The sequence below is a fragment of the Girardinichthys multiradiatus genome, chromosome 22 (genome assembly GCF_021462225.1).
Source record: "Girardinichthys multiradiatus isolate DD_20200921_A chromosome 22, DD_fGirMul_XY1, whole genome shotgun sequence".
In the NCBI taxonomy this organism is placed as follows: domain Eukaryota; kingdom Metazoa; phylum Chordata; class Actinopteri; order Cyprinodontiformes; family Goodeidae; genus Girardinichthys; species Girardinichthys multiradiatus.
Genome location: NC_061814.1, coordinates 583,607 through 609,383, shown reverse-complemented (window position 1 = coordinate 609,383; position 25,777 = coordinate 583,607). Strand labels below are relative to the sequence as shown.

At 38.7% G+C, this 25,777-nt stretch overlaps 1 protein-coding gene across 1 annotated transcript in view; it reads left to right on the top strand.

The window, feature by feature from the left end:
* Window positions 1-9,499: 9,499 nt before the first annotated feature.
* chrna1 (cholinergic receptor, nicotinic, alpha 1 (muscle)) overlaps window positions 9,500-25,777 on the top strand; it is a 36,203-nt gene continuing 19,925 nt past the window's right edge. Inside the window, exons 1-6 of the mRNA XM_047352578.1 lie at window positions 9,500-9,727; window positions 17,601-17,743; window positions 21,708-21,752; window positions 23,583-23,692; window positions 23,811-24,006; window positions 24,237-24,474. Coding sequence (XP_047208534.1) covers window positions 9,673-9,727; window positions 17,601-17,743; window positions 21,708-21,752; window positions 23,583-23,692; window positions 23,811-24,006; window positions 24,237-24,474 — 787 coding nt within the window. The 5' untranslated portion in view covers window positions 9,500-9,672. The remainder of the gene's footprint in view (window positions 9,728-17,600; window positions 17,744-21,707; window positions 21,753-23,582; window positions 23,693-23,810; window positions 24,007-24,236; window positions 24,475-25,777) is intronic.

Genomic DNA, 25,777 nt, shown 5'->3' with positions numbered 1-25,777 from the left:
TCTTTGCTCTTAAAAAAATCTTAAATATTGTTTTGAGTCCTCAGTCAGAAATCCTATGAGGGGCACCTGGCTATGGCAGGTGTATATGGCTTCAGTGGCACTCACTGGAACATTCGGAAGTTTAGAAATTTGCCTGTGATCATTGCGATTATTATGTTTTGCAAATATGAGACTGTTTTGTGAAGCGCACTAGCCATTTACCAGTTGTACCACTCTTCATGTCATTCTGTGGCTTTTTGCACATCTTTTTCTTCATGTGTTTAATTCTTACTCCCTATACCACGGATCCCCAACTAAAATAGCAGGAGGTCCACTACCTCCATCATCCAAACATTTTGGGGTCCGAACATATTAAATCAGTCAGTCATTTTCTACCGCTTGTTCCATAGTGGGTTGCAGGGAAGCTGATGCTTATTTCAAGCAGTCTATGTCGGGAGGCGGGCTACACCCTGGACAGGTTGCCAGTCCATCGCAGAGCCATTTTAAATCAACTGACAGAAAAATGTTCTTTCATTTTTACTTAACATTTAATAAAGTTTAAATAAAGTTTTTGGGTTTTTGAACTACTGATCAATTATTCATATGCCCATGAAATCATGTGGAATCCAATTTAAGTACCAATATTAAACACGCTGTGAATGACACAGTTGAGCCGGGTCTGTACATCTTGGTGCAACAGTTCTGCGCTTCTTGTGCAATTTGCCTAACCTTTTCCTTAAGTTGTTGTCCTTCTTTTCCATCTAAAAGTGTTTCTGCTACAGTTTCCATGTATATAAAAGTCCAGAGGTATACCATCCAGACCTGGACTCTTGCCAGAAGCCATTTGTCCAACAGCAGTAGTCAGTTCTTCCAATGAAACTCCAGCATCCAGAATTTCCCGATCTGCAGCGTTAAGCTAAGGAAGACCATTCAGCAGTGCATCCATGCAGCTTCTGTTACAGGTCTGCTTCCTAAAAAGGTAAAAAGGTCACTGTAAAATGACACGGCATGCTCCTTCAAGGTGCTGGGGTCAGTGGTCAGAGTCCCATCTGGAAGCCAGAGGCAAATCAACTGCTTTGTCTGGCTGACGCTCCTCTCCAAATTAAAAAAGAGCGATATAGGGGCATCCATATCCTCAACAGTGGCAAACCTTGAGCGAACTAAAGCCCCTTTAATCATTTCATGTAAAAAACAACTTAACTAATCTTTCTTTTGTTTTAGCTGGTCATTATTACTAACATCTGTTAATAGATTATTTAACTGTTTTATTCCATATTCTACGTTTTGAATAACATTTTTAATTTTAACTGCAGAATAACTTGTATATTGTTGACAAAAGACTCTTACCTGAGTCTCTCCAACCTCCCACCAATCAGTTACGGATGTAAACACTGATTTTCTTCCCTTCTATAGCTCCCAAAAACTACTAAAACTTAGTCAAAAAAAAGGTGTCTTGAAGTGGTTTAGTGTTAAAATGGCAATATGATCTGCATCTAGTGGTGTTTGAAATAAGAAAATCCAAATAAACGAAATGATAATCAGAAAAATCAACAGGACAAATTCTGCAGTTAGACTATTTCTATGAATTTTTGAGATATAAAATCTGTCCAACCTAGCCCCATTCACTGTCCCATCCTATATTTTTACCCATGTATACTGTTAACTTGAAGGTATTTAATCATCCAAGCATCAACCAAATTAATCTCTGATGTCACCTGAGCTAATTTAAAGGATGATTGAAGATAATGTTCTTCTTCTGTTGTATCTGCTCTATCTCTTAATCAAAACAATAAGAGGGCAGTAATGAAAAAACATATGTTAAAAAGAGATTCTTAAAAACGTTGTAAAATTCCTGCAGCTTCAGTAACTCACTCAGTAAATTTAACTTAAGTAAATTATTCAGTAAATTTAAAATGTACAATTTGATCTAAGATGAAATGATTTGTTTGCGTCTTTCTGTTTTTGTTTTTTCTGCTGGACTGAATGAGTGTTGGTTCATTTCATTTATGTTAATACATTTTCTAACCCCCTAACTTCTGGTTGATTTAAAAACCTTGAGCTTAGAGAAGCAGCTTTGGCTGCTTGAATAGATGTTACCAACTAGACAATCTGAAGCACACTGAGGTGGCTTGGACATGAATGGATGTAGGACGGCCCATGAGAGACTGACATCAATCCCTACTACTCATCCATTAAATGTTTTATTAGAACATTACTTTTTAGCTTTGTAACATCATCCATTTAATTTTTTCTTTTTCCAAAAAGAATTCTTTCTACCTGTTAGTATCTTCGTGATTCAGTGGCCCACTTCATTGTTTAACATTCCTTCTCCAGCGTCTGGTTTCCCTGTCCAGAAACTTGGAGCTGAGACACACAACCTTCTTTATCTCTCCATCCACTTCCTGCTATGACACTGATCCAAGACCCACTCCAGAACCATCTGTGTGAGTGTAAAGGCACATTTTTGGGTGTGCAGAACTGACTCCATGAAGATGGCTTTTTGAAGATCTTTCAATGAAAGGAATAAATAGCACCTACCTTCCCAACCTGAGGACTGATACTGCCAAAGCCAATGGCATAGCATACAAAGTCTGAAAAATCACTTGATACGCACTACCGGTCAAAGGTTTTAGATGCACTTTCTCACTTAATAGGTCTCTTTATTTTCATGACTTTTTACATTATAGATTCTCACCACAGGCAAGAACACTGTGAATGAAGATATATGGGCTTATATAGTAAACAGAAAAGTGTCAAATAGCTCTAAACATTTTTATAGTTTAGATTCTATTAAATAGCCCCCCTTTGCTTGGATTACTGCTTTGCACCCTTAGCATTCTCTCCATTAGCTTCATGAGGTGGTCACCTGAAATGGTTTTCAAAAGGCTCTTGAAATAATTTTTGCAGAGCTGCAATGAGAGGCAAACAAAGTTTAATATGTCAGTCATCACAGCAAAGGGCAGCTAAAATAAAATTTAAAACATGTTTAAAATTATTTTACAATTTTTTGTTTGCTATATCTTTGGACTGTGGGAGGAAGCTGGAGTACCTGGAGAACATGAACACTCCATGCAGAAATCAGGAATTGAACCCAGGACCTTCTTGCTGCAAGGCAACAGTGCTACCAACTGCGCTTTTTGTTACAGGTTTGAGTTAAAGTGACAGCCTAGAAATATCTAGAATTTAAATCAGATGGAATGCTTTCATTACTGCTAAGAAAAGTAAATTTACAGTTCTAACATTTGTACTAACAATGTACTCGGAAGGGAGAAAGAATATCATGGTGGTCCACCAAGTCAGTACAGTGTTCATGCAGCACCCTCTTGTGGTTGCATCTTGTAACTGGAAAAGGTTGTAATAAAATGGGAGTCATCATGTTAAGACAGAGCAGTCAAGTCTGATTCCTGATTCCTGTTGCTGCTATACTAAACTAAAACTACCAAAACAATGGCAATGCTAGGGACTCCACATCTCTGTTGCACTGATACAGAATTCACTACATAACTATTCTCATTCAGAAATTCTGTACTGCCCTGCTTGCTGCCTTCCACTCCTATCTCTTTATCAAACATTGTAAAGTTGGATCTTGCCTTTGAAGGCCACCCACGTTCACAAAAAACCTCTAAACATCTCTCTCCTTCTCCTTTCCTTGGACTGAGAGGGTTTAAATAGGCCTGTTTCTCATATTTCTACCATTATTTCCAAAAATGGAAATTCCCTTTATACTTTCTGTGCACTCTGAGCCCTTGTAGTTACCATATTGTACACTGAATTTGGTGCTTTAACCTGAGACTCTAGCTTTTGCTAATGGGGCATCACTTACTTCCTGAGGGCAAGAGTTTAGGTGTGCCGGTGGCTGTATTTTGTGAAGATGCATTTCAGCCTGGTGGACCAAATCTGCAACAACGTGCAAATCGTTACAATTACTGAATATGGTAGCTTTGAGACAAAGGTTACTGGCATGAAAAAAGTGGGCCTTCTCACACTCCAATAAACGTCAGCTACTGGTTATACATGTTCATCTCCATGAATGGAGAATATAAGGAAATGGTGCTGTAAAAACCGCATCTTGAAAAACATGCTGGCTAGTTAGTCTGGGAACACTACAAAACAGGGATGGTTTTGAGAGATTTGTAAGGGAACAAAAATACTGAGTAACATCCAGCCTAGCAGAATGGAATGGGGAATCTTTTTTTTAAACGTGTCCTGTCCCGGCAAAGTAGCACTCAAAATTGTTGTCTGTGTGTCAAGAAGAAGCTCAACAGATTTACTTTCACAAGTGGCGCATTACAGCTAACGCTTTAAAGCTCTGCTTGATATTCATAAAAAGAAACTTTATTAGAAACTGCTTTGGGATTATTTCAATTGTTAAGGACACAACGACGGAAACGAAAAGGGAAAAAAAAGAAGCACGAAAGAGAGAGAGGTGGGGAAAAAAGGAAAAAGAGAGAGAGGGAGAAAAGAATGGAGGAGAGAAAGAAGGATGAAGAGATTACAAGTTAACACCCTGCTCGCTGTCGTCTGCATTCTGGGGTCCACCACTACACCACTCCTGACAGCTTCAGCAACGAGTCCACAGGCCCCGCCAGCAATGGGGAACTCTAAGCAGAGTAATGCTTGTTGGAATTGTTAGATGTGTGCAGCCTACTAGTACAAATGCTCTGTTCTCAAAATGACCACAATTCCACTTAGCCCCACTGAACTTACTTTTGTGTGCAAAGTTGGTGTCCCTGCCTACTGTGTTTTCTCCCTTGTCTGACTGCCGTGAAGACTTCAGCTAGTTGTGATTCCTTCTCTGTAGTCTATTATGCTCCTAAAGCTACACTTCCAATTCTGGGTTTACCATCATCTCAGATATTTCTTTTACTGTTGACTTGTCAGGTTTAATCCACTTGGCAAGCATTTCTTTGAGGCACACATATAAAGCTCTTGTGATCTCCCCAGGAAGAATATCCAAAAAATGGAATTGTTGGCAAGGTTTCTGCTGCAACCTCATATTTTTCCAATATAACAGCCTTCTGCAGTGTCTATTAATACACAAACATTATGGGCCTTACCAGTCAGTGTGAAGATTGCCCAGTAGGTGAAAGGAGGAGCAACTTTGGTTCCCTGTGCATGGCCAAATCCATGTTAAGTCTGATATGGCCGTAGGATTGTCTTGTCCTCTAGCCTGGATGATCATTGTTATTTTAAAGTAGCACCACTCAAACGCTCGTTGGAAGATGGGGGTTAAAATCAACCTTTTGGGCCCACTGAGTAATCCAGAAGATGGCATATTATCAGTAACCATTAAACATAGAAAATCATCTTGCGAATCATGAGTCCCCCTTTACCCTTAATATTACTTAAAAACAAGGACCTTGATTAAGTCTTGATCTGTGATATTCTGGTTCTCTGTGTAGATGCTGTGGTATGTATGTCTCTGTCCCAAAGTCTCCTAAAACATTCTGGAGACCAACAGCAGCCATAGCCATTTTAGTGATCTTGTCTCAATCAAGCATGATGGTGATGCGAGAGTACCACCTGTTGGGTATATTAAAAGCATTCTTTACAACCTTGCATATTCTCGACAGTCAGTAATAGAATACTCTTTGCTGCTTATCCAGTTGTCTGTGGGAGTATGGCTTTATTAGCTCAGTGAGAAGTGATTCTGTTACGGTTTACTTGATATTGGACCCCAGAATGCAGACGAGCAGGCATCGTGATGGTAAGTGAAAAAAGGTTTAATTACAAAAACTCACACTCAGCAGGAGGCAGGAACAAAACAAACGGGCAGGCAAGATCAAAAAGACAAGACTTGGTTTGCGAAGAAGACAAGAGCATGAGAAAGACTAACTGAACAGGTGTGTATAAATGGAGCATGGTACAGGTGGAAAACAAAACTGATTAACATGGTGCAGGTGAACCGAATAAAATGAATTGACAGACAGAACAAAACGTGGCCGCGGCAAAAACAGAGACTCTAATATACAAACAAAACTTGACAAAACATGAACAAGACTAAAATCTGACCAGAAAAATAATAAACAAAAGCATGATTTAAAACTTGAGCAGTGAAAAACACATAAAGAAAAAACCTGAAACCAAAAAACCTCAAATTATAACAGATTCAGGTCTTTATAGGTTTCACACACTATATTCAACACAGTGCTCGCCCTCATCCTGTACTTACAGCTGAGCAACCTAAAAGATACACCTCCAGTCAAAGGTTTGGACACATATTTGTCATTCAATGGATTTTTTGTTATTTGTATTACTTTTTTACATTGTCAATTAATACAGAAGACATCAAAACTATGAAGCAAAAGTATATAGAATTATGTAGCAAACAAATATTTTGACATAACTCAAAACATATTTTATACATATATATATATATATTTTTTTTTTACATAGCCCCCCTTTGCTTTGATTACTGTTTTGAACACTCTCTAGATGAGCTTTATGAGGTAGTCACCTGAAGTGGTTTTCTAACAGTCTTGAAGGAGTTCCCACAGTTAGGAATAATAATGACAAACCACTGAATAAGAAGCAAGTGCATGCTTATTTTTGTCCTTGAATCATTGAAGTTATTTGGTTGTTCAGTGTGAAGCTAACCCTTATGAGTTTTGTCATGCCATATGAGGTGGTGCCCTTGCGTATGTGTGTGTGGGTGTATGTGTGTGATTGTGTGTGTCACTCATGTGCCCTGACATGCTTCTCATTCCATCAGTGACAAAGTTCAGCTGTCTTTCTGTCTGCCTCTCGGCGTCAGTGTCCTGTCTCTAAAAGTGTCCTAAAGCAACAGGTGTCTTTCCCTTTATTGCCTATACTCTCCCTTTCCTTGGCTACTCTCTACAACTTTGCTGGCGGTGCTCATGAAAGAAGAAAGAAAGAAAGAATATCTTAAATCTTTGGGATTATGTCTGTCAGAACATACAAATACATTTTTTAAACTTGGTTTTTACAAGGTTCTAAATTTATCCAAACACCACAGGTTCTTATTAATTTGGCTGAACTTTGCTTGGCTGGCGCTCCTGTTTGGAGGAGGTGGTTGCTCTGTGAGGGCTCCTTCGTGGTGTCTTTGGGAATCTCAGGGGGGTCCCTGGCCCTGGTCCCTGGTCGATGCTGGGCTGGTGTGTGCACTGGCGGGACAAGGGGGGATTCATACAGGTGCCTTGATGCCAACTCCCTCATCATATATGCAACACCACACAGCAGCAGGGTCTTGGTGTGTGGAACAAGGGGAGGGCATCATGCACTAACCGGGTTACATCCCGGAGTGTTGGGCCCCCATCTGGTGTCCTACGGTTCCCGGAGGTGTGTTGGGCTGGTTAAGGGTCAAAGGGGCTGCGCTGAGCTCTGGTGGGCATCCTTCCCTTTAGACCTCTGAGGGATTGGCCCTCCAGGGTGAAATACAATGCAATGTGCTCCTCCTACCTTGCTCCCTCCAGGTTCCGTAGGTGCAGTGAGCTGGTGCCTGCCTGACTTGTTGGGACAACCTATTTCTGTGCTGGGTGTATGGCTGCCCTGTTATGAAGCTATTTGTCTGGCTGCCTGGGACTGCTGTGGCCTTCCAGAGCCCGGTCTACCTGCTCTTTGTTGCTCTTAGGTGCTGCAGATTGCAGGCCTTCATTCGTTCTTGCCACACTTGTACACCTCCATGTGACAAACTTGCACACACACACTCATGCACCAGTTTCTCCACATGAAAATTAAAACTCAAAAAATACTTTTTTAATCCCAAAGAGAAATGTAATGTTTTTGTAGCTCATGTTATGCAGGTTTCTTCAAAGAGCCGTTGTGGATGCTGATGGCTGTGCGCAGGAAGGCTGCGTCACGGGCCTTTTACAGCAGATCTGAAGGAACCTCTGACTAAAGACACTGTTGTTGGATAACAGTCTCATTAAGAGGAATGTAATTAATCAATATTGTTAATCACAAAATGAGGATACTGTCTTTAGATATCCCGTTTGTAGAGCAAAACTGCCCTGGCAAATGTAGGCCACCATATCATTTTCTTCCAAAACAATAATGGCAGAAGCATTCAATTCAGTAATCCTGTTGTTGGCTGAGCAAATGTTTCAGATTTAATTCTTTCTCTCACCTTCTTACTCTTCTTGTTAGAAATAATTACAGAGTCCTATTGACTCTTTTAAAGTCTGCAGATGACTGGTCATACAAACCATATGTCATTACTACATCAGATCACAGCTAGTTTGCTCTTATACAAGTCAGCTGATGCATTTTGGTGACAACACCACCAGGCGAATCAGGAGTGTAATAGAGGTGGGCTAACAACTTCCCTCACTGCTTCGATCCTTTCACAAAACATATGGAAACCCAAGAGAAAATATCCAGTGAGCAGCGGTTCTGTGGGCGCAAATGTCTTGATGATCCCAGAGGTCAGAGGATAATGGCCAGACTGGTTCGAGCTGATAGAAAGGCAACAGTAATTCAAATAACCACTCGTTACAACCAAGGCATGCAGAAGAGTAGCTCTGAACACACAATACGTTGAAACCTTGAGGCAGATGGGCTACAGCAGCAGAAGACCACACCTGGTGCCACTTCTGTCAGCTAAGAACAGGAAACTCAGGCTACAATTCACATAGGTTCACCAAAATTGGACAATAGAAGATTGGAAAAACGTTGCCTGATCTGATGAGTCTCGATTTCTGCTACGACGTTCGGATGATAGGCTCAGAATTTGGCGTCAACAACATGAAAACATGGATCCATCCTGCCTTGTATCAACGGTTCAGGCTGGTGGTGGTGGTGTAAGGGTGTGGGGGATATTTTCTTGGCACACTTTGGGCCCCTTAGTACCAACTGAGCATTGTGTCAACGCCACAGCCTACCTGAGTATTGTTGCTGACTGTGTCCATCCCTTGTCCAGCTGACAAATCTACAGCATCTGTGTGATGCTATCATGTCAACAAGGCAGATTCCTCAGAATGTTTCCAGTACCTTGTTGAATCTATGCCACAAAGGATTAAGGCAGTTCTGAAGGTAAAAGGGGGTCCAACCCAGTACTAGCAAGTTGTACCTAATAAAGTGGCCAGTGAGTGTAAATGTCTGCAATGGTCAGTTGAAATTCCTTTATAATATTTTTAGAGACTGATAAGGTCATACAGAAAATATCAATTAGATGTGTTTTTGCATTCTTGACTTTAGGTTGAAATAATTTCACCACCTGACAAAACCAGATCATTTTTAGGAAAGTGCTGATACATAAAACCAAAGAATTAGCAGAGGTTATACTTTCTTTTTACCATCACTGTATTCCATAAACAAATACAAAGACATGTCAAGATACATTTATTTCTTTGTTTTAACAGATTTAACACAACTCACAAAACCTATTGCTACCTGAATAAATTAAACCCCATCTCTAATTTTAACCAATAACAACATACATTAAAAACAAACCCTCCCAGCTGTCTTCCTGCCGGGAAGTTTGCTGACAGGTTGAAATGCTGGTGGGTGGGGGAGTGGTATAGTGTTTTCCATTAAATGCTCTTCAGAACTCTGAGCTCTTCAGAGTTCACATGCTGGACTGCCCTGGATCTCACCCTAGCTCTTGGTCAAATGCTAAAGTTTTAGTGCATACATCTATTTCTTTGCATACTTGGTACATGTATCCCACTGAGACCTGCTAACTGCACATACTTCAACGGTTGTTGTGGAATTACAGATTTTTATAAAGCAGATATGCACCTTCCTAAGGTCCTGATTTTTCTCACATGGATTTTCTGTGCATTTTCTGGTAAGAACGTTTTATATTTCTGGCTATTTCTTTATATTTAAGAATGTGGCAAAATGGTTCTAAAAACTAAGATTCTGAGTCTTATTTACAACTGCATTTACAACATAAATCTACTCTTACCAAAATTTGAAACTACGTAATGTATCTAATCTGTTTTTATAAAAATACATTTTTAAAATTAAAACCATACATATGACCTATAAAAACCTATTTTATAAGTTAAGTATAGATGTCAAATCTGCTGTAACAAATGTACTGATGTCAAGTGTGGTTAGGCACAGTGGACAGTTTCCCCAAACTAAAAGTACAAACTGGTGGCTAGCCAGCAGGACATGACTCTATAGCAAAAAGTAAATAGTCTTTGTCCAAGATGTTTCTAATATCTACTTTTACTAAAACAAAATTGCCAAAAATTATAAAAATTAAAAAAGCATATGTCATTCTTTAGAATTTTCAGCAAGCTATTTTTAAATTACTACTACTACTAACAATGTGCTGTATACATGTTCGTTAAAAAAAAAAAAAAAAACGTTCCCTGTTGTGTTTTTACTAATAAAGTAAAAGTTTCATTAGTTGGATCTCATTTCTGTTGCAGTAATAAATTCAGGCTTGATCAGTAAAGGTAGTTTAGATGAACCACAAAAGACCAAACATCTGTAGCTCTCAAGCACTGGAGTTGGAGACTCTTGGTCTAGTGTCCATCTTAAAACACTTGACTTTATATTGAAGGCTCATAAATTAACTTACAGACAAATCTGCACACGAACAGCAACAAGAAATATGATGCTGTTTTAATATCACCTCTTATATCTTGTAACGCCCCTATCAGTTTATTTTTGAATTATTGACATTGTGATAAAAATGCTCCAATCTCACGCGGAGTTAATTTTTGGGCAACATGAGTGCTGCATTATAATATCCAGCCAAAGAGGTAAAGGAGGTCTAAGGTTGGTCAGATCTTCCACTGTAATGTCAGAGGGTGTGATGGTATGTGACTTTAGGATCAAACTTTTTTACTACATCAGTTTGAATCAGTTTAAACTAAATAATTTCACATGATAAAATCTGTTTCACACACTATGTTGATATAATAAACTTTCAGCGTTAAACATTAACAGTGAATAAGCATGGATTTATTTATTGAAATCGAACAAAGTGGTAAACCTTTATGATTTGGTATTTTGTCTCATAATAGAGTATAAACACAGCTGCGGGTTAATGCCACTTTGGGTCCTTGAACAAGACCCTTAACCCTGAAATGCTCACCAGGCACTGCTCAGCTGCCCACTGCTCCCCATGGGATGGGCTAAATGCAGAGCACAAATTTCATTGGAATGTACAATTGCAGTTTGTCATTGCAATTGTACATTTCAATGAAATCTGTGCTCTGCATTTAGCCCATCCCATGGTACATTGGTGGGTGTGAATGGATGTATGGTTGGAATGAAACATTATGTAGCAGAAAAAGTTTTTCATATCCAACTTGTCTGAGGTACGAAAGGTATGGTGAAAAGACAAGCATCTGTTTTCAGATGACTGTCAAGCAGCAGGTAACTGATAGGTACGTAAATGTAACAATCCAAAGTGGATTAAAATAAGGGGAATTTGAAAGTCCACACCTCTGACTTATTGTTGTGCTCCTCACGGAAATGTTGACAAGTCCTTTTTTTTCCAAGTCAAGTCTCAAGTGTCTTAGGTTAGGGTTCCAAATCTTTACTGTTTGTCCCTGGGCCTAAATTACCACATGAACATTTGATAATTATCTTTCTACATTTATCTTTTAACCATTTAACATTTAATTCATCATACTAACACTTGCTAAAGGCTAATGTAAAGTTGTTTGAAAACTGATCATATGTAATATTTACCCTATTAGAAATATAAATGGGCACTGATGCTCTAAGACAAATAATACAAAGAAATTAAAAGCTGTTAATGTTATATTTCTCAATAAATCAAACAAGGTGGTTTTTGGTCTTTGTAATGATTAACTTAACATTTGTTTACTTGTTTTCTTCTCCTTACTTTGAGCTGGAGAATCCTTAGTAACACTGGGAACCCATTCTCTAAATCCACATTTAAAGCATTTTTTCTCAATTCTAAATAATTATGATGTATAAATTACATCATAATGAATGAGACAGTGTAGTAAGGAAATAAGTGTTAAACATCTGAATGAATGAACGGAACAAGAAAAGCTTTTACTTTGATATTTTCAGATGGAAGTTTCCCTTATAATGTTGCAGCTAGCTTAGCAGTGAGATTATATAAGTTAGATTTATTTTGTTACATCTGATACAACTTTCATTTAGAGAGACATTCACACATTTATTATTTCATCGCTACAGCTGACACAAACGGGTTGTTGCGAGCCATTAAAAGCCCATCCAGGAATGTCACTGGCTAAAAGCTCATCCTTTCACAATAAACAGGGTTCATATATGTTTCCCACTGTACAATTCAAGCACTTTTCAAGCATTTTCAAGGTAAATTTTAGAACTTTTCCAGCACCACAGATTAAAAAATATATTAAAACTAACGAAGACAGTTTGAATTTACTGTTAAGATGAAATGGACATATGGGCAGAAGGAGCTCAAAAGAAAGATTGCCAAGCCACAGCTACTTTTTGGTAATTAAACTATTAGTTAACCACCTTTACTGGCGTTTTCAATAAAATACTTTGTTGTTACGCATTTTAAAGTACAGACATAAAACCCTAGCGCGAACCATCCTTCAAACAATCAATTTGCAATTTACCTGCAAAGTTGTAAGATAGCTTAAATTTCCCTCCCAGTTCTATGGTTTGCCTTTTGCATGACTCGAGAACGCAGAGAGCAGAAGGTCCTCTTTGCATACGCTACCGGTCAAACATTTTAGATACACTTTCTCACTTAATGGGTCTCCTTTTTTCATGACTATTTATACTGTAGATTCTAACCAAAGGCAACAAAACTATGAATGAACACATGGAATTATGTAGTAAACAAAATGTGTGAAATAACTCTAAATATATTTATAGTTTATATTCTTCAAAATAGCCACCCTTTGATGACTGCTTTTCTCTCTTAGCATTCTCTCCATGAGCTTCATGAGGTGGTCACTTGGAATAGTTTTCCAAAAAGACTTGAAAGAACTTAACCAGAGGTTCATTGAGAGACGACCAAAGGTTGATATTTCAGTCGTCACAGCAAAGGGCGGCTACTTTAAGGAATCTAAAATATAAAACATTTTTGAAGATCTTTTATGATTTTTCATTTGCTACATAATTCCATGTGTTCATTCACTATTTTAATACCTTCAGTGAGAATCTACGTACAATGGAAATAGTCATAAACATAAAGAAAACCATTTAATGAGAAAGTGTTTCTAAAACTTTTGATCAGTATTGTATGTTGCAGGAAAGTTATGTGAGGATTTGGTCCTCGTTTCAACCATGTTTTGTATCTACCGTTTACAAGCCAGCGGTCAATGAAACGCCTGGAATGCTTCTTCTCCCACTCACCGGAGACATGCACAACTAGCAAGACACAGAGTTGCTTTACGTGTTCAGAGCAGGTCTACATCATAGCTATACCAGAGGATGCCGCCGGTCCAGCAACTTGGTCTTTTCATCAGGTGATGTCTACTCACACGCCGGTATTACGAAAAGGGGCAAACCCACTCTGAGTCACAGCAAGGCTTTGCCAGTCAGTGACTTGCAGCATTCACTCCTCCTGGATGAGCATGTAGAGACAGTGGACAGTCACTGGTGTTGACTTTGCAGCAATCCCTCATACTGAGCATGCATGTAGCGACAGTGGAGAGGAAAAACTCCCTTTTAACAGGAAGAAACCTCCTGCAGAACCAGAACCAGGCTCAGTGTGAGCGGCCATCTGCCACGACCGACTGGAGGTTTGAGAGAACAGAGCAGAGACACAAAGAGAACAAAGAAGCACTGATCCAGGAGTACTTTCTATGGGAAGGAAAAGTAAATGTTAATGGATGTAGCTCCTTTAGTCGTATCACCTAGAAAGAAAGAACAGATAAATCCGATGATCCACATGGCAGGGCCATGTGGATCATCGGATTTAGAAGGTGAGCATCGGATTTAGAAGGTGAGCATTAAGTTGTTGCCAGCAGAAGCTCAGACGATGCCCCTCTCCAGAAAGGTGTCACAGGTAGACACATAGCCAGGCCAGGTGTAGCTTATAGGAAGAGAAAAGAGAGAGAACAAAGTTAAAAGCTGAAATAACAGCAAATAATGCAAAATTGGAGAGTAGTGTGAGAATGTAGCGAAGAGGGTGAAAGTGGTCATTATGTCCTCCAGCAGCCTAAGCCTATAGCAGCATTACTACACAGATAGTTTCAGTTCAGATTATTTAGTTAAACGGTGCTTATTTACAACAATGTCATCTCACAAAGGGTCCCACTGATGGTCATTGTTGTACTAAAAACCACAGGGATTGGGATACCTCTCTCTGTCAGACTGATTATAACCATTGGAAAAGAGAAGGGGTCATACAGGTAGCAGAAATGGAGGGTGTGTTTGCACCTCAACCATAACTGAGCCGGTTTAGGCTAAACCTGACTCCCCATTACTCCAACCAACAGGGAGGGTGGAAGGCTCCCTCCCTGATAAACTAAGCCACTCTAACTATAAGCTTTATCAAAAAGGAAAGTTTTAAGCCTAGCCTTAAAAGTAGACAGGGTGTCTGCCTCACGGACTAAAACTGGGAGCTGGTTCCAGAGGAGAGGAGCCTGATAACTAAAGGATCTGCCTCCCATTCTACTTCTAGAGAATCTAGGAACCACCAGTAAACCTGCAGTCTGAGAACGAAGTGCTCTGTTAGGAACATATGGACCAATCAGATCTCTGATGTATGATGGATCTAGATCATTAAGGGTTTTATATGTGAGGAGGAGAATTTTAAATTCTATTCTGGATTTAACAGGGAGCCAATGAAGGGAAGCTAAAATAGGAGAAATATGATCTCTCTTTTTAATTTTCATCAGAACTCTTGCTGCAGCATTTTGAATCAGCTGAAGGCTTTTAACTGCATTTTGTGGACATCCTGATAGTAAAGAATTACAATAGTCCAGCCTTGAAGTAACAAATGCATGGACTAGTTTTTCAGCATCACTCCTGGACAGGATATTTCTAATTTAGGCAATGTTCTGGAGATGAAAGAAGGAAATCCTAGAAACCTGTTTAATATGGGATTTAAATGACATGTCCTAGTCAAAAATAACACCAAGGTTTTTTACTTTATTATCAGAGGTCAATTTAATGCCATCCAGGTTAAGTGATTGACTAAGCAGTTTCTTTTTTAAAGACTCCGGTCCAAAGAAGACAACTTCTGTCTTGTCTGAATTTAGAAGCAAAAATGTAAAGTTATCCAAGTTTTTATATCTTCAAGACATGCTTGTAGTCTATCTAACTGGTTGGGTTCATCAGGATTTATGGATAAGTAAAGCTGAGTATCATCAGCGTAACAGTGAAAGTTTATCCCATGCTGCCTGATAATTTGACCTATTGGAAGCATATATATAGTAAAGAGAATTGGCCCACGTACTGAGCCCTGTGGTACTCCACAATTAACCCTGGAGTTTAAAGATGATTTATCATTTACATGAACAAACTGGAATCTGACAGACAGATAAGATTTAAACCAGCCTAGCGCTGTTCTCCTGATCCCTACAGCATATTCCAGTTTTTCAAAGAGAATATTATGGTCGACTGTATCAAATGCAGCACTGAGATCTAACAGAATCAGAACAGACACAAGTCCATTATCTGAGGCCATAAGAATATGATTAGTGACTTTCAGCAGAGTTGTTTCAGTGCTATGATGAGCTCTGAAGCCTGACTGAATCTCTTCACAATAAAGAGTTAAGCAGTGTTATTAACTTGTCAGTGGTCATGATGTCTTAATTGGTCAGTGTATATGACAACGGCCTACTAAAGCTCCTGAAATTCTGTGGTAAGTTTGGTCTTGATGTACCACGCTAAGACTATAAGTGGTGCCCCTGGTTGCTGGAGTTGTTGAGCACCAGCAAACAGCAACACAGAGCGTGCAGTGACTGACAGCTCCAGGTGTTTCTCATTGCCCTCCTCCCATCTATTTCGGTGCTTTCCTGGATAAAATAATACTGGCTTTCAACACATGGTGTAAGCAGACATTAACAGAAATGGAGAATGACAACAAGGGATTTCAATTACAATATTTGACTCCTGACCAGTTGATCTTCTTTGAAAATTTGAAATAGGGCATACAGAAGAAAACAAACCTGCGTATATGAGTGTGGTTTGCGTGAGTGTGCATGTGCACCTTCACTGTTGCTGTCTTAATGAAACACGATCCCAGCTCTCCCAGCTCTCCCAGTTCTGGCTGGGGGAAACTTGCCAGCACATTCCCGAAATAACATACAAACGATGCCGCTTGGCTTGCACAGCTGTCTGCTGGGTCATTTTGTACTGAACTGTCTGACATGTTTACTATAACAGCAAGGTCACTGGACTGTTCCACTTACTGCAAACAAAATAATGCACTTTTATTCCTTTGTTACAACCACAAATTTCAATGTATTTCATTGGGATTTTATGTGATATGCCAACAGAAAGTAGCGCCTAATTGTGTAGTGAAAGGAAGAGGATACATGTGTTTAAAACATGTTTGGTACATTGTTATTAAATCCCCCATGAGTCAATACACTTGAATCTGTCTCCACCAGCTTCACACATGTAGAGACTGAAATTTATGTAAACGGTGTGAGTGCATTTGGGTAAATTACAGTTATTGTGTCAAAGCCCTTTTGAGTGGTAGGTATGACTAGAAAAGTGCTGTATAGTTTCAGTCCATTTACCAGATTTGCACACCCAGACTGAAAGATTTGCCATATTTTTTCCAAAATAGCTCAAGCTCAATCAGATTGAAGTCTCCCCAGTAAGACTTAGGTTTGAGCTTTGGCTAGTCCACTTTAACACAAGATAATGCTGTGTTTAAAACCTTTTCATTGTAGCTCTGGCTTTTTGTTACAGAACCTCAAACAAGCAGCTGTCAAAACTGTATGACCTTGTCGAAATGGTTTGTTCTACTTCCCAAGTGCAGTCTAAGCCTGAACCAAACCAAATAAATCTGTTCCATTTCCCACCTAATCAGTGCCCCCGTCCATCCTATTCTGCATAGTGTGTTCACAGTGTTAGTTTTCCACCACTCTTTGTGTTTGCATGTCAGTCAAAAAGTTTTGGTGTCATCTGACCAGAGCTCCTTCTTCCATAATTTATCTGTGTCCTGGAGTGAAAACTGAAAACCTTAAACAGGACATCTAAAAGCTTTCTCTTAACAATGGCTTTCCCTTTGCCACTTGCTACATTTATGGACCTCTACCTTGTCAATTGATTTTCCCCTAGCAGCCAGAGTTACCATCGGCTAATTCTGTGATTAATGCTCTCCATGGTAGACAACCATATCATCACAGGTTTGCAGTTGTTTGATGTTGTTTCCATTTTTAGATGGATTGAACAGGCCTTTGTGAGATGTTCAAAGTTTAAGGTATTGTTTTATAGGATTAAACCCTGCTTTATCCCTAACCTGTCTGCTGTGTTCTTTGTTCCTCATGATGCTTTTTGTTAACAAACCTCAAATCTAGTGTATTTTTACTGAGTTTGATTTACACACAGGCGAACTCCATTTACTACAGGAAAAAGTTTGGTGCAGGAACTACAGTTAGGAGAATATCTTTACTTTAGCTCTGATTTTAGTTTCATAGTGAAAATTAATTTGAGGGACAATTGAATCAGATCAGCAAAATGAACTCAGAATGATCTTATGTTAAACTTAACCCAAAGGTTAGACAAGCCCTAATTGAAATGTTTATTTCTCTTTCCTTTAGGGTTAGGATTCTGCTCCGAAGATGAGACGCGACTGGTGAAAACCCTGTTTACTGGTTATAACAAAGTGGTTCGTCCAGTTAACCACTTCAGTGATGCTGTAGTAGTCACCGTGGGCCTGCAGCTTATCCAGCTTATTAGTGTGGTAAGGGTGACAGTTTCCTGGTGTATTTTTTTTAAGTGTACAAACAAAATATCACAGTTTGTCTTTAGGAGTGGGAATTTTTAGGCTTTTCCTGATTTGATTATGATTCAGAAGGCTACGATGTGATTATAAATCTAATACTAACATAACATGATCCCCCAGCATCACCCCACCCACACCTGCCCATTCAGACACAACCATACCACCAGCCATACATTTTCCTTCCAAAAACACAAATATTAAACATCTCGGAGAAAAAAGGAGATGAAACTATAGAATAAAGAAAATATGTACTAGCAAAGCTAAAAAAATGTTGTGGAACTCTACACATCTTCAGACTCTTAAAAATTAGGTAATGTGGCAGTGTATGGGGGATGTTCTTTAGTGATGGGACTTATGGCTCTTTGAATGGAACCGAATCTTCGGGATCCATTCACTTCAAAAGAGCTGTCAAAATTATCCATTCATATTTCGAATAACAATCCATTTTATCTCTGATATAGTGTTAAATATAATATTTCTTGGAAACCCTGGCATGTGTGGGTGAAATTCACAAAAAAAAAGGTAAATCATCTGTAATAAGTAAGAGTAATATTTTTATTTAAAAGGAGCAAAATAGAACCACAGTATGTTTATGCAAAATAAACATATTTTTTATGTATATATTTTCATAACATTAAGTATTAATTTTAGATAGAAGAGGTTTTCTCCTGACAACCTTTCTAAACAACTCGTGTTTGTTCAGTTCTGATATGTAGCAGTCTCTTTTCTTTACGCAATTTCTCTCAGCATCAGGCATGTTTCGCTGGACATAAGTATTTGGAAAAAAGTTCAGATCAGAATAAAAACGCCTGATATAAACGTGCCAGTCGGATTAAGAAATTGTATTCCGAATGAGATGGATGGTTTAGGCAGATCCACAATCCAAACCACGTCCATGTAAAGCACTTGTTCCGATTGTCTCATTCTTATTGGGGCAAACTGACCTGACGTCAACGTGATACATTTTTGCCTTTAATGCCAACATTTGGAGGGATATTCATTTTTTTCCCACTCTCTCAGCCTGTAACACAAGAACAGCAATATCAAGTGTTGCTGAGCCTGTAGCTTCATTGTGGAAAGCAATGATGCCACAATCACTCTCAGAACCTGGTGCGGGTCCATTCAGAACACTCAGATCCAACACACTTCTCAGTAGTCATCAACCTTCCAGACAAAAAGGAGGACAACATCCACCTCGAGGACTTTCGAGGACAATATTACTCTAGTTGGTCTATCTCCTTTATTATCACCGGCTGGACTTTGAGCCCTGTCTGGAGTAAGCTCCAACTCCACATAAACCCCTGAGAAACATCTTGGTCCAGTTTTTATGATATTCACAAAGAGGCAGCGAGAGTTTGAAACCGTGGGCAAAGTGCAGGCACATCATAATTACTGTGGATTTGCCTAGCCAACCAGCCTCCTTTGTTTCCACGTACTAAGGTAGACTCTTAAATGAGATCATTCTTTCTTTATCTTTATTGTTACCAGCTATAATGGAGAAGGACAGACTTTATATTTACACTGAGCCTCCCCCGAACACTGTGAGCACAATGGTCATACCTCTTCATGGCCACTATATGGACTCTGAGAGAACAATAATAAGAAATGAGAAGCTCATGCATCTTGTACTTCTTTCCCCTGGAAATAAGGTGATTTTACTTTATTTTTCCTTTTTCTTCCGTCATCTTTTTAGCCTTTCTAACACAACATGCATAAAAGCAGGTAATATGGCTTTATACTCAGTTTGATTTCACACTTTACCACAAGGGTTTTTCACTTTGTTTTTGATCAGCTTTGTATAGTTTGTATTTAAAGCACCTCTTGTGCAAATGTTGTGTTCCAAACATAATGTGGAAACCCATTTTTTGGGGGTGTTTCTCAGTGGTTTATTATTTAGTATGGAGTATGGACACTGTTTCGAATGTCTTGGTTGTTACTGTGATCTACCTGATTCAGTATATGCTTAGAATGCTCATTGGCTATTTTTGGTCGTCGTTTTTCGTTGTCTTTGGGGGACAGGACTGAGGGAGGGCATTTTTCATATAATTGTCTGTACTCTGATTAACTCACTCATACTCAGCATCTGTTATTTAATGTTTAATGGCTGTGGTTTATATGTCTGGTTCAAACAAACTCACTACTTTTAATGTACAGGGGCATGTAATTAAAAGGAAGAAGATTTCGACATATTTTGAAGAAGTAATTCAGATATAGCATTACTTCATGATACTAGGCTGTCTGAAACAAGGTATCTGAAACTTAAGAGGGACTTGGCAGGCAATGTTTGCTTCTCCTTCCACTCATGGAATAAGAAAGGTACGGCCATTTTTATAAATAGGAACCGTCCTTTCATTCTGGACAATAAAGAGAAAAACACAGTTGGGAGATTTTTATTTTGATTAGGGTTTTGATTCTTGAACAAATAACAATTCTCAATATTTAAATAATAATAACTCATCCCAGTTTATGTTTAACCACCACGGCAATGGCTTTGGCTTCTTAGCCAGTGAATTTAATTGTACGATGAACCCTTCTCTGGATAAATCCTCCTCTGCAAACGTCACCCGAGATCATCTGCTGTTCTTAAAAATGTATGTACAGAGACCAGACTGATAAATATATGGCGGCATTTTAAAGGGGACATATCATGCTTTTAAATCCTTCCTTTTCACATTTAAATCATTCAGTTGTGGTCTATATAAAGTGCAACTGCAATGCTTTGGTCTGAATTCCTTGCTTTTGTAGCTTCACAGGCCCCACTTTTACCCCTGTTCTGAGAGCAACTCGTTTTGGTGCTGTCTCTTTAAATGCTAATGATGCACTTCACACCCCGCCCCCCTCCAGGTCAAAGAGCGCTCCACTTTAACCCGTTCAGCCATGTTTGTAGTTTGATAGCAGAGATACAATTATCTAGCAGTGCAGAAACAAGACAAAAGGGCATAAACAATGTAAAACTTTATGTAATAATAATTTTCAAAACACGCAGTACGGTTATGTCCTCAAGGAGCTAAAAGCAGCACACAGCGCAACAACACACAATCAATTCATGTCTAAAATAAAGTTTGTTGTCATTTTAGAGTTATTTGCAGCTTACCGCTTTGCTGTGCCCGTTGTTTCCATTGACAGAAGGAACTGACCCCTCAATCAGATGAAGTCTTTTAGCAAATCCTTCTTGATACTGACGGAGGTTGCTGAAAAAACTTGCCCTTGAAGTAGTTCACGCAAACAAAGATGAATTTCCCCATTAATGTGGGAACATTTCCATGAACAATAAAATTTAAACAGGCACTTCGAAGAGGTTCTGATGCTGGGGGACGGTGTAATAAATTGTGTGGGTTAATACACCCAGCAACCGAACAATTCGACTTATCCACTTGCAGCTTCGTTATAGTTGAGCTTGGACTACAAAGTTGCAGTGAAAAAATAAATATGGCGGATACGTGAATTAGTAGCCGGAAGTCCATGACCTTGTTTAGCCGCTCTGCAGCAAATACTGTGACATAAGTTCAAAAAACGTAATAGAGAACAGAGAAAACGGAAGGGACTGAAAAACATGATCCAGAGTATAAAGATATCTCCGCAGCACCTGGAGAGACTTAATTCAACTTTCTTCCTACAGACTCCAAGTTCACAGGAAAATGTATTTAAGGGCTAAAAAGTGGATTTTGCATGATATGCCCCCTTTAAATTTTAAAGTGAGAGATTACACATTTTATTCACATCCTAATTGTCTTGTCCAAGGAAACACAACGACTGAGACAGACGGTGCAGGGGTTCGAACCAGCAACCCACCAGACAAACCTCTACCACCCTCACCCCAAATGTTTGGAAAAAGGAAAACTCTACCTTGACTGATTGTAATAGTAAATATAAGTGACAGATGGTAACTTCTATCTCTGTTGTTTATCTTAATTTTCCTCAGGATGAAGTCAACCAGATTGTGACCAGTAATGTCCGTCTCCGACAGGTAGGTGTGGAATGAATTAATAAATAAAATCTAAATTTCCAATATCAATTAAAAAAAAAGGTCTATCTTTATGGCTGGACTGTTTTGCGTTTTGTCCAAGATTGTGTAGGTGTAATGTATTTTAGTACAAATATTTTATTTTCATTTCAAGCATGAATACTATGTAAGGATGAACTTTTAATAGGATTTTAATATACACATAATGTGGAATATTAATATTAATAGATCATTCATCATTAATAGATCAGGGTCATTCTAAAAAATCACATTAGTTTAACAAAATAATTCAAGGAGTAAATTATTTCCTTTCCACTGATTTCTCTGTATTACAAGTTAAATAGACAGAGAGATTTTTGTACATTCTCAAGAATTTTTTTTTATTAATAAGCAGCTAAAGAAAAAACACTATTTGTTCTGCTACGAATAAAAGACAATAAGTTTGTAAATGAATTTATGAACATTTAGAACTATATTATTTTAACAGTTAAACTTCAGTAATCTTTTAGACCCTCCAATCTTCACGTGAAAGTTTTGCAGATTTAGTCTGATTCTTATTAGTTCCGAGGCAAAGGAAAGAGCTCATGAAAGGGGATTCATTTTATTCGTAAGAGCACCTGGACTCATCCACTTTTAGATGGAGCTGACCACTTAATCTGCTCTTTATTTATGATTAATTGTATGATTTAATTATATGCTTCAGTTTCACAAATATTTGGATTTGATCTGCTTTTTCTCCAGTTTTGTGTGAGTTTTGATTCTTTTGACATTGGATTTTTTATTTGTTTTATGATCTAATGGCAGCACCACAGCTAGCGACCTCTGACCTCCAAAACTACTCAGTATGTCTGTCTTCCCTTTTTCTTTTGCCACATATAAGCAAAACAATAACTATGACTCTCAACCCTCAACTGTCCTGTTTTATCAATTAAATGTTGTTAAATTCAGTTCATTTAAATAGAGCCAGTTCACAAGTGTCATCTCAGGGTACTTTACAAAACACAGTAAGTTTACAGTTAAGGTCAGTACTATACATACCCCTGGGAGGACTTTTCCAACATGTTTCTTCTGACAGATACAGCTGTTTCCTAAAATATTTATATTATATTGTGCCATGAATTTCACCCAAAAAAAACCCCTAAAAAAACAATTGCTGTGTTTGATGTACATTTTAAGTATAAGAGCATGATTGAAATTATTCATACCCATTTCAAATTGAGAGCCTGTGGGAAGGTTCGTGGTTCTCCATCATTCCAAATAGTCCATGCTGTTCTAAAGCATTGTAATTACTCTAATTTACAGAAGTCAGTTTTTTTATGATCTTAATGAGTAAAAAATGAAACATACTGCTATTGGATAGTGGAGAGTCATTGCTAAAACAAAAGAGCTCTGTGAGGAACTGCAGCTGTGCGCAGTGGCTGATCACATGTAAGAAATGGGCTACAGGGCCAGATTCTAGATTAGTGCCGCACTAAGAGGCAGCTTGTTTAAGTAGCTGTTACATTTCAAGTCCAGGTCAAGTCTCAAGTCTCTAACAACTGAAATAAACATTTTTTTATCAAATCCACAACATCTAGTCCAGCTTTAACCCTGCATCGCTGTAGGTTTGGATTCCTAACCTGTACTGTTTGTCTTTGAGAACCTTTGATAATTATGGTTTAATCATTTAATATTTAATTCACGGTTTTATGCTCTTAGAATCCAAAGAGAATCTGCATATATAAGAAACTGTTCTGACTAGATCTGGAATGTTGGAGATGACGTTTTAAAATTGACTTGAGGGAAGAATTAATAAATAGATTAATTTTTTTGTCTTCCCTATTTTCTTTCCAGCAATGGAAAGATGTGAACCTGCAGTGGAATCCAGATGATTATGGAGGCATCAAAAAGATCCGAATTCCTTCAACAGACATATGGAAACCTGACTTAGTGCTGTACAACAAGTAAACACAAACTGTTACTCTGGTTCATACACACACCTACACTTTGCTTTCCTTACATATGTTGTCATTTTAGTCACATTCTTCCTGCACTCTGCCTCCTTCCTCTTCCTTCTTCCAGTGCTGATGGTGATTTTGCCATTATTCATGAAACCAAAGTCCTGCTGGAGCACACAGGCATGATAACATGGAACCCACCTGCTATCTACAAGAGTTACTGTGAGATCATTGTCCTTCACTTCCCATTTGACCTGCAGAATTGCAGCATGAAACTGGGTACCTGGACATATGATGGTACTCTGGTCATCATCAACCCAGTAAGAGCAATGCTTTCAATGGTTTGTTCGTCAAGATGTAGTGCTTTGTTTTATACAGCAACCGAAAGCCACGTTTTTCAGATCATTTTCCTTCAAAGTCACAATTATGCACTACTTTGTTGGTCTTAAAATACCAATAAAATAGTTTGTGATTGTTATGTGATAAAATCTAAAAAACTTCAATGTGTGTGAATAAATTTTCATACTTTGAGTTTGCTTTCTGGCTTTAGGATAGCGACCGACCTGACCTCAGTAACTTCATGGAGTCGGGTGAATGGATCTTAAAGGACTACCAGAGCTGGAAACATTGGGTTTTCTACACGTGCTGCCCTGACACGCCATACTTGGACATCACCTATCATTTTTTGATGCTTCGGCTTCCCCTTTATTTCATTGTCAATGTCATAATTCCCTGCATGCTGTTCTCCTTCCTCACTGGACTGGTCTTCTACCTCCCTACTGATTCAGGTATGCAGTTACTGGTGCGTTTTCTCAGATGTCAAGGAACACTGCCATTTATCAAAGTCCTCACAATAAACTTGCAGAAGCACATATTCAGGTTGTTATTTTGAAACACAGCATAAGCAGTTTAGAATAGTTGACTTTTAGTTATCTAAACAAACTACCAAAAGACAGTGTTTGCTGGGGTTCAGTGTAACACATGAACTCAGAACAACCACAAAAAAAATTTGAATTAAAGACTCAACACAAAAAACATATCAAAATAAGCTTGGGAATGGGAACTCGGTGCAATGAGATAGAGTTTTGTAAAATTACTGGAGCCAAAACAGCACAAGAAAATCATAGCATCTACTTATTGTAGATGCTATATTCATCATCATCATCAATTATTTATTTATAATGCACTTTACAAACCAAAAGGCAACCAAAGTGCTGTACAGTAAAATACGAAAACTTAAAAGGAATATAAAAACAACAGCTTGAAACTAAATCAAGTTGTCCGTTTAGACAGATCTGTCAATAATTCATTAGCGTCATTGTGATTGTCAGTTTAAGACGACCTCATATGATTTATTGTTTGGTGCATGAAACAGCTTAGAGCCTCAAAGTATTTCCTGTTTCATCATGTCCTGATTCAAACTATACGCAAGTATTTGAGTCTAGTGCCCCTTTTCTACTGGTCCCTACCCTGCACAGCTACTCAGCATGGTTCAGCTCAACTCTACTCACTTTTTAGGCTTTTCCAAGGACCTGATTGCTTGTGGTTCTATGTGAGCTGACCCATTCTGAAAACATCAGAAGACTATGGGTCACTGATTCTGTTGGGGGCGCCGTCAATAGGCACAGCATATTTCAACCGTTAGATCGATTAACGCTGGGCCTATTGTGTACGTATATGACCAGTATAGCAAGCTAGCATTCGGTAGTGTTAGCTTACCCTCACATGTCCTCTAGCTCATACCGCTCCATGGCTTTCCTCTCTCTCCTGTTCTTATCCAGAGTGCTTCATCCTGCTGCCCGCAGCCTTCTCTGGCTCTCTTCTTAAACTCGGAGACTGACAGCAGACATAGACTGAGCAGCAGTAAAGGCTGTTATTGTGTTTGTGTCATTACAATCACATCATGTTACTTTTTGGACTGGGGGCCTGCCTTGCCATTGTCGATCCCCCCCATATTCAAATAGTACTCAGTTGTAATGGAAAACAAACCAAATCGCGTAGGGCCGACCCAACCCGAGTCGAGTAAAGTACAGTACAGACCAAAAGTTTGGACACACCTTCTCATTCAAAGAGTTGTTTTTATTTTCATGA